The 13,560-nt window shown below is 42.2% G+C and overlaps 1 protein-coding gene across 4 annotated transcripts in view; it reads right to left on the reverse strand.

Moving 5' to 3' along the window:
* The window catches only part of EPAS1 (endothelial PAS domain protein 1), a 119,073-nt gene that overhangs the window by 28,970 nt on the left and 76,543 nt on the right, over window positions 1-13,560 (reverse strand). For all 4 annotated transcript variants that reach the window (XM_035321698.1, XM_035321700.1, XM_035321699.1 and 1 more), the window contains one exon: window positions 7,630-7,820. In XM_035321698.1, the coding sequence (XP_035177589.1) occupies window positions 7,630-7,820 (191 nt within the window). The remainder of the gene's footprint in view (window positions 1-7,629; window positions 7,821-13,560) is intronic.

Consider the following 13,560-nt stretch of genomic DNA (forward strand, 5'->3'; position numbering starts at 1 on the left):
GACAGCTCCTGGCAGTACTGGAAACACTCGTGTTTCCAAGATGGATCACCTGAATCCTGGAAACTGGGGGCACTTCCAGGCTCAAAGAGAGGTGACATACATCCAGGGACCGTGGAGGGGAAAACGCAACCAGGTGTGCTGCTCCTGCTGCCATCTCCTTGCCAGCCCCACTGGGGTCCCCAGAGGAAGCCCAGGGACAGGGAGCTGGCCTGGAGGTGCTTGCATTTCCCTCTGCCCAGGCTCTCTGTGGTGCCTGCAAATGCAGTCCCAGGAGGTGGGACCTGTGCTAAACCCCTGAACCATGCTAGCTGAGCTGGCTGAAGATCCCTAGTTTGCAGCACAGAAACATGCTGGGCATCACTGCAGTGCCCCTAGCAGGCCCTGTATCAGGTAGCTTAGCAGAATAATTGTATTAATAAAAATCCCTCATATAAAATCCCTACAGTTTAGTTACAGCATTACAGCTTGTTCCCTTTCTCCTGTGAAAATCGCTATTGATACACAGAGGGTATATACACACATTAGGAGACTGATACATCGGAAGCACTTCAGTTACTGCCACTAGCAAGAATCTGGTTTTCTTTAGACTGAATCTATTTTGCAGCAGAAAAACAAATAAAGCCATTGCTACTGCAAGCTGCTCCCAGAAATTCCTGATGTCGTTCACTTTGCTTTAAATTTTCTTCATTATTTTACCTCAAGGCTGGACTGGAGCATTAGCACAAGAAATTTCAGTTTCAGACGGAAAGCATTTGAGAAAGCTGGGACCAAATGCAAGAAGGTTAGCACAAGTAGGAGGGGGCAGAACTTCAGCCTCTGGGTTCCAGCAGGTCTGAGGTCGCTATCTGGGTAGTAGCATCCCACGTAGACTTGACAGCCTTTTCCTGATTTTGAAGGCAGGTAACTGTGGATTCAATTTACTGTGATTTTTAGGCAGAAATTGTATTGTCATCATTGTTGTTTAAACTAGCTGCTAAATAAATTTTGAAATAAAGATGCGCTTTTTTTTTTTCCCCCTGCGACTTTTCCATTTCCCCTGTAATACAGGAGCATCTCAGTTCAGGCACCGTAACAATACAGAAAGGAGAGTGGACTGCAAATACTCCCATTTAACTCTAAAAATTAATAGCACATTCAGCAGAATGAGGTATTGCAATATGATTGTTCATATTATGGTTCCATCTATGGACCCCAGCCAAGACTGTCCTCATGCAGCACTAGGAAGCTTGTAAAGGAGGGAGAATCCCTAGCTGGTCGAGATGGGAAGATTTTGAAATAAGTCAGAGAGCCACAGAGAAGTGAAGCAGCAACTGTCAGAGCTACAGCAGAGCCAGGAACAGAGTCATGGTGTCCTGAGCCCCCATCTGATGCGTCACCACTGTCCACATTGCCCCAAGGCAGTATTCCTTAGCCCGTATCAAATTTTGATGCAGTACTTTTTCATGCTATTTCTCAGTCTGTATCAAATATTGAAATGTATTTTTAATCAGCTCTGTTTTGAAAAAAAAAAAATCTAATGACCAGAGTAGAATGTGTTCATCAACAAGAAACTTTGAACTGCAATGGCAAATGCCTATTGCAGTGTTTATGATAACCTTTTATGCTAAAAATAGCTTGTGTAAACAAGCTTTGATTAATTCCCACTGTCAGGATGTGCACTGTTCCCAAGTTTCAGAACACTTTTTCCGTAGATGCTTGCTCATTTCCTTCAGTCCAACCTCTTGGAACAAGTCTGAGGGCTCAAAACCCAGGCTTCTCCTTGCAAGAAATAACTGCTCAGGTACAAACAGACTCCCAGCCAACAGCCTCTGCTCCTTTCAGCAGCTTTGATCTGATGCACAGGTGCCTTTCTTGTCAGTTCAGAGGTACAAAGTGTAAAAAGGGCTTTTACTAGGAGCTACCTCATCACCTCCACACAATTTTCAAGGTTTTGTCTCTTATCTTGGATCCTACAAGTACCAAAAAATTGGTTGCATATTGTGCATAATAGACACGAGGCCATAGTTGCAACTCCTTCAGGGGGTGGTAAAAACTGCCTGATGCTGCTAAGCAGAAGTTAGAGAAGATCTAAAAGCAGCTCTATCCTGCATCAGAAAGAGCAGCTTTGAGACAGACTCGGCTTTTCCCTGTTTCTTGTTTTGCATCAAAAGAAAACAACTAATTTATTATTATTATTATTATTATTATTATTATTATTATTATTTTGTCGTGACAGGACACTACATCCTGTTCAAAGGGATATTTTCAATATGCCCAATAAAAGCTTTCAGTTTAGATACATCAAGACAAACCTGCTCTTAAACTTGAAGCTTCCTGAAGGGCTCTTATCTCAAAGTGCACAAGCAACCTCAATAAAGAAAACACGTTATTGTTGCTTTGCAACTTTATTGCAGAGTTTGTATCTAGCCAAATCATTGAGATACTGCTCTGAGGAAGGTGTTTGAGTCGTGCAGCGATGGGTGTTGAGCGGTGGGACGCACCATCCCATCAGATTGGGCTTTCTGAGCTCATCTTCCCTGAAAAGGGATGGATGCCACTTCAGGCAGCTGAAGCACTCGGTACCCAGCTCCACTCATTCCTAGCAGCATGGCTGGCACAGAACCACTTTTCCAATGTAATAAAAGCAAACAAGTAGACAAGCTATTTTTAAAGCACTGTTTTATGCCACAATGGTCTGAGATTAGATGCAGCTTGTCCAGACATTCAAAAACAATGCCCACATCAGTTCTCCCTGCAGTTTGCGCTCTCCCTTAAAAGCGTAGAGAAAAGCTATTTTTTCCCTTCTGCTCCCCGCTGGCTTTCCGGCTCTGTTGTCTCCCTCCCTTGAAACAACTTCACACTGGCTTCCTTGTGGCCTCCCTTCTCCCAAACAACTTCCCGTCTGCTTCCCTGTTCCCTCCCCATTTCTCCTGCCGCCTGCCTGCATGGGAGTGACTCCCATCCAATTTCCTTCGCTGGACTCTCCATGCCGAAGAGACACCTGGGTGATCGTGCAATTAGTACAGGATTGAAGAAAGCTGATAAAGTCGTGTTTGCCTGATTAGCCTAACTGAAAGGCCTGCAGCCCTGGCACACGGACTCTTGCTGGTGCCAAGGAGTTCTGGTTCCAGTAATGCCTTTATCGCGAGCGTGGTCCCAACACTTGAAATTACTGGCACCCCATACAGGCTTCCTAAAGTGGATTCTCTTCCTAATATTCAGACAATATTGCTCTTTAGCAAAAGACAGTTTTTTCCTTTCGCCACCTATTAATACTCAAAAAGCACGAGGCTAAGTTACTAGCTATCCTAGAGAACAGGAGACAAATACCGGTATCAGTCTATCTGACTACGCTAAAGGACATAAGGCCCTATATCCACAAGCTCCAACACTGGTAAGCATCAGCCTGACTATTTTCAGTAGCAACTTCCTGGGATCAAAATCTTTACTTTTAATGAACAAACATCTATTCTAAATTTATCCCAAAGATGTTAACGTAGCAATGGCAACATGTATTATGCCAACAGAATTAGAAGACATCTTGAAAAATATTTAAGAGGTCATAATTAAATGATATTTCTACTAACATTCCAATTATACCATGTACTGTTGTGTGCACAACATGGAAACAGTATTATAAAGCCATTGTTTCAGTTTGCTTCCTGTGATACTAATCTCAATCAGGCCGTCAGACGAACAGCCTGCATTTCTAAATGTTAAAGGCTTCCTCTCCAACATTCCCACACAGAACTGCCTACTGTGAAAATCAAAGGGAAATGTGTTACTAAGTAAAGAAGCGACTTTTATAAAGCAAAGCCTGGTATTTTTTACCCTTTTGAACTCTGAGATATACAACCAGCTATTTCCTATTATGATAGGATACAAGGGCCAAGCCGGGACCCCGCCATGCCTGCAGGAGCGCGCCCTGCAGCCCAGGCGCCGGGGCTCCCAGAGGCGCGTCGCGGGCGAGCTCTCAGTGCAGGCTCCGGCTCTGAGCTCTGCCATTCACCTGCTGGAAGAATATAGACATAGATCTCTCGAGGGCTCGGCTTCCCGACCGATAAATAATAGTTATGCAGACACAGTTCGTGAAACACCCTGGCTTACACAAGCGAAAAGCCCTATTCTGAGCCAGGGAATAGCACGACGGGGCATTAGAGGCTCGATGCCAAGGGCCTGAGGCTGGCATGCTGCCTGAAGCCATCTCTGAAATCCCATCTGGAGCGTGGGCTTGCAGAGAGATGAGGACGCAGCCCTGGGAAGGCCCTTGCTCGCTTCGTTCCCAGCAAAACCGCTGTGAAATGAGATGAGTCCTCATTTGAGGATTGTGCCCACAAACAGCAGTATAAAATAAAATCTGTTGTGCCAGGAGGTTTTGATAGAATTAATAATAAATAGCAAAATGCTAATCAAGCACTACTTTTTTCTCTGCTAATTTTTGAAGTATTTTTCAAGCTGCACTACAGGCTTATTTTAGTGACATTGTATATATATAAATGCAGTAAATGTTATTTTAGTGTCCTAATTAATGACTGAACATATACTCCCACTTAACTCCAGTTTACACTAAACGTCTAGCCCAAATAATCAAAACTTTTTCCATGAAGACAACATAAAACAAGGAGGAGGTCTGCAGGCTGGGGGAGACGGTTGTCTCTCATGCACGCTCCTCCAGTTCTCCACCTCCCCATTTCACTGTTCACCTGTCAGAGAAAACAGAGGAAGCCCCCTGCTCCCCATCACTGGGGTTAGGCTCCTCAGAGGCAACACAGAGCTAACAGCCAAATTCCTGTCTGCTAAACATGCCTCGGAAAAGGGGACAGCTTGGCATGGGGTTCAAAAGGGGTCTAGAGCAAAACAAGAGCAGGGGATGGACAGGCACGCATAAGCCACTTCCATTTTGCTCCATGCTCTTGTCGAAACATGATAAGCAGCAAACCTCTTCATACAGGAGCCAAAAGCTGTATCAAAACCCTGTAGCTTTTTAATTAAATCAGAGAGCCTTCTCGTGAAAGCCAGTATCCTTAGGAAGACTGACATTACTCGGCAGCTCACAATCAAAGACTTTGATTCTGCTCCCATAGGAATGGATCAGAAAAACAGCACCCCTCGAACATTAGCTGCATTAAGTAGCTATTGTGCAACAACAGTGTTAATCAGACCTGAAAGGCAGCAGTTTTTCAACAAAGCTCACCTGCCAGAAGCCTGCTTAGAAATGTCTATATTCAATTTTCCAGTCGTGTCTCCTGAGGGGAAGAAACAGTTCTCAAACTGATAGAAATTTACTTTGGCTAGACCAGAATTATGCATCTGCAAATCTCAGGAATCTTAGCAAGTGTACACTGTAGGACAATCAAATGAGCAAGAAATAATACTCGAAGTCATTATTCTGATTGCGATAAAGAAAGCTCTCTCTCTGATGCCACTGTATTCCAAAGCCTGATAATTTTTATCTTTCAAATATTCAGGGCTAAACAAATTTTCAGCCTTCTTTTTAGTTTGGCTAATTTAAATGTTAGCTATACCCAGAGGAATATAAGTAGCAGATGAGGCCTTTACAAGCAACCAGTGGTTTTCTGGCTTGAGTTCTTTTATTTCCATGTGTTCCCCATGTCAGAAAATAATACCCAACTCTTCCAGAAGAACAGTCCCTTTAGATTACTGTAAGCTCAATTCCTCATAATAGAAGCACTAAAGATTCTGAAATTCAGATCTACATCTTATGGACAATCCTGCAGGTGACTAACAACACAAATTTTAATGAGAGGACTTAAATCAAACTGATATTGTAACTGGGGAAGCACATCAGATTTAAGGCTAAGTAAATAACTAACATAGAAGAAGCTTTGAATATTATTAAAACACAGCCTGTCATAACTGTAACATCTCACTGCCAGATTGCTTTCAAACTGCTGGGTCATGATGATACCTCAAGAAAACGTAAATCAGCTACATGAATCACATTGTTTTTCAAACACTGTCACAGAAAAGGCAGAAATGTACGCAAATGTATAAATATTAATTAAATATATGTAGTTGTCATCACTATCAGTTGACACGAGCTTAAGTCTTGACACTACAGAAGCACTAAAACAAATATTTTATCTGTAGCATTTTTTTCCTTCTCAAGAAATGGAAGTGTATTTGAAAAGTTCACTTTAAACTGAGCAGTTTCCAGGTCAGCAAATATCTTTTTCTCATGATGACAGCATCAAACTATTTCATTTCAGCTTTCACAGACACAAACATTATTTATATTATCTGTTACAGTCCTGCAAAAGTTTGCTTTTCCTATTCTGTGCCAGTCTCTAGCTCATCTAATATAAATATTTGTAAAGCTTAAGCTGTGTTTTTATGAGAAAGCTACTAACAAATCGGCTTGGTGGACAGCATTTTTAAGAACATTTACCTATTTTATGCAACTTCAAGCATTAATTGCATGAAGAAATCAAGGATGATTTCCAAATGCTGTTCAGTACATGAAGTTCTCTTCTTACAGAAGTAAACATTAATATCAGATTCTATAAGCTAAGATTAAAAAAAAAAAAAAAAAAAAAAAAAAACACATTTCATAAAATAGTTTTAGCAGAGCCCAGAAAAGCTACAAAAATTACAGACATAGAACTGAATTTGCCATATCTTTGAGACTAATAACAACAAACCAACAGCATACTTTTCCAGAGAATGAGATACTTCCTAATGGCATTTATTAAAGCAGTTGTTATGGTATGACTCAACTTTTCTAAAGAGAGGAAGTGCAATCGTGACCTTATTGGGATTTCTGCCATTAATGAAGGAAAAGATGAAATTTTGGCTTTACCTTTCACAAATAATCCAGGATTTCTTTTTTAACATATTCCTGGCACACAGAAGTCACTGTGTGAAAGTTCCCCAAGAAAAAAAAAACAACAGTTATTTTAATTGATCTTAAAGGCTACTCAAACTATAGATTTCTATCAAAGTGATTATGCAAACATAGGGGCAAAATAAGAACATTGTTCATTTTATTGGTTTTAACAAGCTATGAAAATGATGCTGGTTCACATTTCATACTACTCCAAAATAATTAAGACTGATTAAATAGAATCCATTCATGTCAAGTATTTAAAAGTTGTTTGCTTTAGCTATCTCACTCTACTATGTACTGGACAACCTACTACATATTACCAATGTATGGCACAATCAGGCCTCTAAAATGAAATACTGAACCTTCAGAACTTCCCAGCTGCCTTTTGAATGCACTGGCACACACAAGCTTGCCATGACCAATCCAGATTGACTTGTTTCAGCATAGAAGCTTATAAGGTGTATGTCTGAATTCTGATTTAACTCCTAAAAGCTCAAAACCTTGTAACCGAGTTTAATAAAACAAATCTAATAGTTTTTATAGTTCTTTTTTTCAAAGATTCAGAACTGCATCAGTTGTTAGTTTGGTAATAAAGATCTTACATGCCCAGATTCACTCACATTTCCTATCCCAATTCAAATATACATAATTCTGATGGAAGAAAACAACTTTAAGTCTATTTGTATTCTCACAACACAAGGACTTGTGTCCTGTTCTCACTTTAAGACCTTGTGTTCAGAGATGACCATGCACATTTTCACCAAGCTGATCAGCATTGACAACTTCTTTTACCCAAATATTACCTGAAGACAGAAGCTTGTGAGTGCGTAGGAAACTGATTGCCAGGCGCATTATGGATGCCTTGTCCAGGTGGGAACTGACATTGTGGGGCAGGGGCAGCTCGTGAGCCAGTTCATAGAAAACTTCGGTCTCTTTGCTTCTTCTGCATCTTGCTGCATCTCTTGATTTCTCCTTCCTCCGTTCTGAACTGCTCCTGGCAGGTAAAGGAGAGAAAGGAAAAAGCATTTCTTGAAATGCAATTCATGACTTAAGAGAGGCATTTAGAAGAGTAAGGCTCATCAGTGATGAATCCATTCTGTCAACTGATTTAAACTCAATTGATGCTAAGTTAATATCTATTTGCTCCTTTAAAAACAGGAATTCGGAGGGAACTGCTGCAACGGGAAAATCAGCCTCTGGACCTCCTGAGTCCTTGTTGAATGTAACGGGTACAAGATCTGTCTTAGGTCAGAGATTCAAAATGAAATAGCAAACTATTATTCCTGAGATTCAGGAAATATTAAAAATTGTCTATCTAAATTTGTTTTGTTCAGTCTGTATTAATTTACTTGAAAAATACTCCAGGACAAGATGACAACCAATTTTAAAGCTGGAGAAATGGCAGAGTATGTGGCTGTGTCATTGATAAAATGAGTTGCAATTGCTGTTCCCTGCATTAAAGTAAAGGTAATAATAGGGTATCCAATTGTGTTTGTATATGCAGCTGTCTCAGCGCTTAGCAGTACTCTGAAAAAACAACTTTCCTTGACCACGAAGAATACAAAACGGGAAAGAAAATACTACTGCATGCAAGAAACCTCTCCTTAGTAAAAGCTATTCTAATGAAGTCACCCTCTCTCCATTGTCTATGAGAACAGGCTCCTTGAGAAATAACAAGACCAACAGAGCCAGCCTCCCTCAAACTCCACAGAGAACAGAAGAGCAGGAAATAACAAAGGGGAAGACATTTTATGAAGCAAGTATGCAAAACTAAGCCACCAAGGGATACAAAGCTAAATTTAACGTGTGAGAAACACAAAGGCTACATTTATTATGGATTCGGGATAGGTTAGTTTAAGAGCAAACTTCACTGACCAGTGTTTCATAAAGTACGATTCTTATTTCGGAGCACAAAGAGCCTGTGGTTAAATACTACCATTTCAAACCCAGGTAGCTCTGCTGATATGACAAGTTTCCTTCGCTTGCATGAGTTGATGTTTCACACCTCAGTCACTTCAATGCATAATGGATTTATTTTCTAGCAGACTCCTATAACACTATCAGTGCAAATATCACAGCTTGGATGAGCACAGGCTGGGGAAAAGATCAACCGCACTGCTTCTGCTGATGCACATTCATTTCCAGAATCACCACTGGCGGCTCCCCACTTGACAGGCCTTCTAAATAAAAAGCCTATCATAACCTGCTATTTCCAATGTTAGTACAAAGTAATGAGTCTATAAAGTTTTTTTAAAAATCCCCATCCAGGATCCCCCCCCACACCAGGATATTTAACTATATTCTTTCATGTGAAGAAGATGAGGAAAACAATGTGACGTATTAACCACAACACTTAATCCTAGATGCTGTTCAAATCGTGGCTGGTACAATGTAACACTGCATATAACAGAAAAAGAACTTTAATACATACTAACGTATTTTAGAGAAGATGACCATTTCTAGAAGAGCCAGACTGACCGCAGAAGTTTCTAGCATGGAAACCACATGTGGCTTAAATATTTATAAGAAAGTAAAATAGCCAAGGTACATGTTAAATGCAAAGACCAAAGTAACAGTAAGGTGTTTGCTGGGGCACATGCAAGGCTGAGCATTCAACAGCATCTTCCAATGCAGGAATCTGCTCACAGCACATCAGCAGGGCTCCCGTGCTGCAGAACACTTGAAGCTTGGCATAGGCTTGGGGATCAGATAGGTGGGACGGCAGGTGTTCACTAGTGGGAGTGCTAACAGAGAACAGGGCCTCATAAATGCTTACGGTATCTTCTCAAGATCCATGATCAGCCTTTGGCAAACCTCTTTCACAATTATTTTGCCCCAGGTGAATATTTTCTAACATGGTATCTGATAGAGGAGGTATGTACAGGATGAGACTAACACACATTTCGGTATACAACAGTAGGATCCAACTTTGGTAACGACTTCAGTGGCATCACCGGAGTGAACACCAACCCATCCAAGTCTGAATATAAAGCATCAAGGTAACACTAACTCCTTACTTTTCTCTTTCCCAAGTAGGAGTGAGATTGTATGCACATTTAAAAACAAACAAACAACAACAACAACAACACCTTCATACACAGATGTTGTTCGAGGTGCAACAGAAAATGCCCTGTCATCCTGGGGCAGATGCAGGGAATGGGAGTACCAGGTAAATTACTTACACTTTCAGAGGTAATTCCTTCTCTCTAAATAAAAATGCATCTATGCTGTGCCTATAAAGATTCCAGTCTGGGAAAAAATCTTCTCAATTTCTAATTCTACCATTGAAATAAAAGGTTAGAAAAAAGCAAATACAAAAAGAGCAAACTACACAGCAATATTCATGAGAATGTCCAATTGCAGCTTCGAAAAATCTAACTTGAACCACAAATGCTCGAGCTCTGCCCTAAGTCTAGAGCCCGCAATTTTCACATTAGAACCAACTTGGGGAAAACATGGTCCAATCTCTGCTCATTTAAATACTAAATTTTGGGAACTAAGGCCAAAGCCATGTCGCAATTCAAGCAGGAAAAAATGGGTTGTATAAGAGGGGGTCGGGTCTCTCAAGATGCCACTCCAGCCATGAAGAAAAATATTTAGTTTAGCTAACCTCTGTAAATATAATTGCCAAGGGTGGCTAATGAGACAACAAGCTGGTTTCATTAACCATGGGATGCCCAAGATTTCAAACCAGTAATGCAATGAGCAAAGCATGATTTTTAACTCTGTGCTGCAGATGCCTTCCCTCACCACTGCCTCCGACTGTAGTTTGCAGCTTGTCTGCAACAAGACACAGTTCATCATGCACCATTTGAGAGTCTTCTTGACTTAGAAAATGAGAGGAAGAATCAACCTGTTTGGTTGCTTTCAAAAGATGTTCTTGCTCACACATTATCATTTTAAATAAACAAACAATTTGCTTGTTAAGCATTTCCCTGTGCGGTTTCCAGCACCTTGATTTTCCTCCTCTTCTTCCCTAGCTCAGCACACCCTCAAGTTGTGTTGTTGTTGTCACCAGACAAATATAAGCGCACAGAGGCACAAACCAACCCCCCGGCCCCATGCCCCATAGCATTTCCCCCAAGCAGACAGCTACACTTGCTCTTTCCCTGTTTCAAAGACTATCATCAAGCCCTCATTCATCTTGGTTACACAAAAACCTCCAAAACCTGAAGTCAAGTGCTACAGCTCTGCCGAATGCACTGTTTTCATGGTTTTTCTTTGCAGGTGGCAGGCCATCACATCTCCCTGCAGTTGCCATTTTATTCACTGGGCGAGCTTTTCTCCCCGGGTAAGAGTTGGCTACCCAAGCTAGAAAGCAAAAACATAACTCCAAAACAACCTTTTTTGAGGGCCAGGCAGAAACGTTTACACTGAATCCTGCTCACACTTCATTAGGGCAACAGAGGAAAGGCATAGGCTCCAGCTAATTTATGAATCATTCCCTCCCAGTGTATAAACCGCCCACTTATGTGGCAAAATCGAGCACATGTGTGCGTCACTGCTAGGAGAAAGTGACGCAAGCAAAGGCAGAAACCTTCCTCACCCAAACCCATGTCAGATTTTTAAAACTTCAGTTGGAAAAGAGAGGAGAAAGCCACCACAGGTCAACCCACCCAAGCGCACTGACAAGGCCGGGAGGTCCTGTGGGGAAGCCTCCCTCACGCCTTGTTCTCTCAGGCCCCGCTCCACAGACGCTCACTCTCACACTAATCTCAGTGTGATCACAGACTGTTCCCCTTAAAATTACACCAAGGGAATGGGAAAGCTCAGATCTCCACTGGAAACAGGGTGATGGAGCTCAGGAGCAGGCCTGGGATCTCCGGTCAGGGCCCAGCCGACATGCTCTCAGCCACATTTGGTTTGCCTTCAGAAAACAGAAGTTAGGGGCTGCTGCCTGCGAGCAGCAACACCAACAACCAGCAAGTGGTGGCAGTTTCAGGTGAAGCTCCAAGCTGACAGAAGCCAAAGCTCTGTGTCTCTTCCACCGACCCAGACAGCAAGCCAGCCCAAAGGGTACACCCACGCTCGCCCAGCATGCGGCTCCACCGGTGGGGAGCACCCGAGCAGGCCCAGGAGTGCCGGCAGGGGCCGGATTCCTATCCCCTCGCTCACCCCAGCACCCTTGCAACACAGCTCCACTGAAATCAGCGGGAATGCCTGCAGACGAAGGCCTTGCTCGCTCGCTTGGGGTTCAGATCGTAATCTGGCTTTCAGCAGCCTCTCTGGCTGCAGTACTGGAAACTCCAGGCTCAGAAAAACCTGAAGCCCCACATAACAACTCTCGTCCAAACAACTTTGCAAAACCATCATGTGGGCTTGGGGACCCGTCCTCCCGATAGCTTCAGACCCCCTGCAGCAGGCAGGAGCAATCCCAGCCTGCGGCTACCCGTCAGAGCCCTTGGTACCTACTCAGCCAACGATGACGCTGGGTGGTCAGCTTCAGCCATCCTCCTGATGTCCAGGACGTTAGTGGCCTCCTTGAAGCTCATGGAGCAGCCTGCCCTGCGTCCCAGGCTGAGATACCAACCTCCGGCTCAGGGTTTTGCGGCTCTCAACAAGTCCACATGGGTCGATACCACACGTGTGTAAGACTAGGCAGCACAGTAACTGCGCTGAATTATTCTCCCACCTTGTAGGCCCCAGATCACAGATGATTTTAGAGAAATTACAGCCTGCACCTTGAATGAGAATACCTTATATCTGGTAGCCTTCGCTCATACCTGCACACTGTGTGAGACGCACATAAAACCTTTTGAAATACATAGTTCAGATTGACTTCCCCCTATTTCCTTCGCTATTTTGGTGACCCTTGGACTTTGCTTCAGACTGCCTTGTACGCAAGCTAGTAAAACAGCAAGCATATTACTTTATATCCAGTGGCTGGTTATTAAATGCTTCTAGCTCCAGCACTTTAAAGGTCAAGAATCCACAGTTAATTAAGCTGTCACATGAAATTTCTGTAGTAAATTCTCATTTAAAATGCCTTAAAATTTCAAAAGCTAACTTGCAGAGCAAGAAATACATTCTAGGGATGAAAAGATTACAAAATATAGCACAAAAAAAGGTTTTCCAATTCAAACCAGTAAAAACCCAATAAAAATATTTTAATGGGCAGTACTATCTTAGATAACAACAACAATTTATTTCAAACTAGCAAGTCCATTTTTTTGCTGTGTTTACATTTTGCTTTACCTTCTGCTTAGCACATCCCTAGATGATTTATAACCTACCATTATATCTAAAAAGGAGTTTCACTCACTGTAAGGCACTCCACAGCTATCTCAGAACCATACGGCTTGACGGCTCCAGGGATGTGCTTCCATGAGCACCAAGCAGCCAGCAGTCATGCTTACTTAGCCTTAAAATTCCTTTAAAAAGTATTTATGCAGCTTTGTAACCATTCTACCCAACAAGCAGTTTATTCTGGATGACATGCTGTGCTTTTTGAAAGCCCCCTCCGTTAAAGTAATAAAAGTGACCATCAGTAAATAAAATGTGCTACAAACAGCAATTTACTCACTCACCAGGAACTCAGGCCCAAATATGAAAGCTGTCAATGAAACCCATACACAGTGCCATACAGATCTGTCCTTATACCTGAACTCTTTCCAGTGAAAATAATTATTTCTAAAATCTGAATATGCACCAGATGAGTGAGTTCAGCACACCAACAAGAGGGAAGGAAGGAGGACAGTGAGTTATTCTTGGGCATAGAGAAAAATATAGTTTGA

The sequence above is a fragment of the Oxyura jamaicensis genome, chromosome 3, assembly GCF_011077185.1.
Source record: "Oxyura jamaicensis isolate SHBP4307 breed ruddy duck chromosome 3, BPBGC_Ojam_1.0, whole genome shotgun sequence".
NCBI classification, from domain to species: domain Eukaryota; kingdom Metazoa; phylum Chordata; class Aves; order Anseriformes; family Anatidae; genus Oxyura; species Oxyura jamaicensis.